The sequence below is a fragment of the Cyprinodon variegatus genome, unplaced genomic scaffold (genome assembly GCF_000732505.1).
Source record: "Cyprinodon variegatus isolate N-32 unplaced genomic scaffold, C_variegatus-1.0 Scaffold2318, whole genome shotgun sequence".
In the NCBI taxonomy this organism is placed as follows: Eukaryota; Metazoa; Chordata; class Actinopteri; order Cyprinodontiformes; family Cyprinodontidae; genus Cyprinodon; species Cyprinodon variegatus.
The window spans coordinates 12,049-13,086 of NW_015152771.1; the positions used below are offsets into that span (position 1 = coordinate 12,049).

The 1,038-nt window shown below is 52.6% G+C and overlaps 1 protein-coding gene across 1 annotated transcript in view; it reads left to right on the forward strand.

Moving 5' to 3' along the window:
- The window catches only part of LOC107080781 (centrosomal protein of 170 kDa protein B-like), an 18,864-nt gene that overhangs the window by 5,889 nt on the left and 11,937 nt on the right, over positions 1-1,038 (forward strand). Inside the window, exons 3-4 of the mRNA XM_015368985.1 lie at positions 440-541; positions 620-1,033. Coding sequence (XP_015224471.1) covers positions 440-541; positions 620-1,033 — 516 coding nt within the window. The remainder of the gene's footprint in view (positions 1-439; positions 542-619; positions 1,034-1,038) is intronic.

A 1,038-nucleotide genomic window follows, 5' to 3' on the forward strand; every position in this document is an offset into this window, starting at 1 on the left:
TCAGTTAGGCCAAAGTTTCTGGATTAGTTAGGCCAGTGGTTCTGGGTCAGTTAGGTCAGTGGTTCTGGTGGTCAGTGGTTCTGGTTCTGTAGCTGGATCTCTTCTTCCTGTTGATGTTCTGATCGAGATTTCTTTGATGTCTACAGACGGATCAGAACATCGGGAGCTTAGATCATAGAGACTTTTCCTGTTTCCTGGCCTTTGGTAGAACCTGGTAGAACCAGCTCCTTTGAACCTCGGTTGATCTCGGTTCGAACAGGAAGAACTGGGTCTGAGGTCCAAGTGGTCCAGTTTATTGTTCATGACTGATAGCAGGAGGACAGACTCCTTTCAGCTAACCGGTTTGCAGAGGGGCCTCCATCAGCTGGGGGCACCACTGTGTTCTACAGTGCAGATGTATGTCTGTTCGGAACCATCTGAACATGTCTGTCTGTGACAGAGACTCCTGGGAGCCGGCCCACTCCTCTATACGGCCAGCCTTCCTGGTGGGGAGAGGAGGATTATGGGAGCAAAGTTCAAGGGGGTGAAGAGCCTCACTCAGGTAGACACATCTTGACCATCTTACCGAAGGTTTCTATGTTCTGACATGTAGAGAACAATGTTCTTTCTATAAATCCAGATTTTCCTGGCCATCTCCCAGACCCCCAACCAAAGACTGTCTTTCCTTCCTACCACCGTGAGCCTGGCTACTTCGAGATTCCCACCAAGGACTTCCAGCACCAGAAAACAACCGAGGAAGAGCTCCATGAGATCCCCACCAAGGACACTGACAACCCCCCTGCCCTACCTTTGCCTCCTACCCCAACCCCGCCCGTTGTCCAGAGCCACGCCTCCTTCACCATCGAGTTTGATGACTGCATGCCCGGCAAGATCAAGATCAAAGACCACGTCACCAAGTTCTCCACCCGCCAGAGGAAAGGCCAGGCCTACACAGCCAAGACTGCCGCGCCTGCAGAGATGGTGTCAGCGCAGAGCAAAGTGGCCGATTGGCTGGTCCACAGTGATGTCAGCATGATGAGGAGGCATCCGCCATGCGAG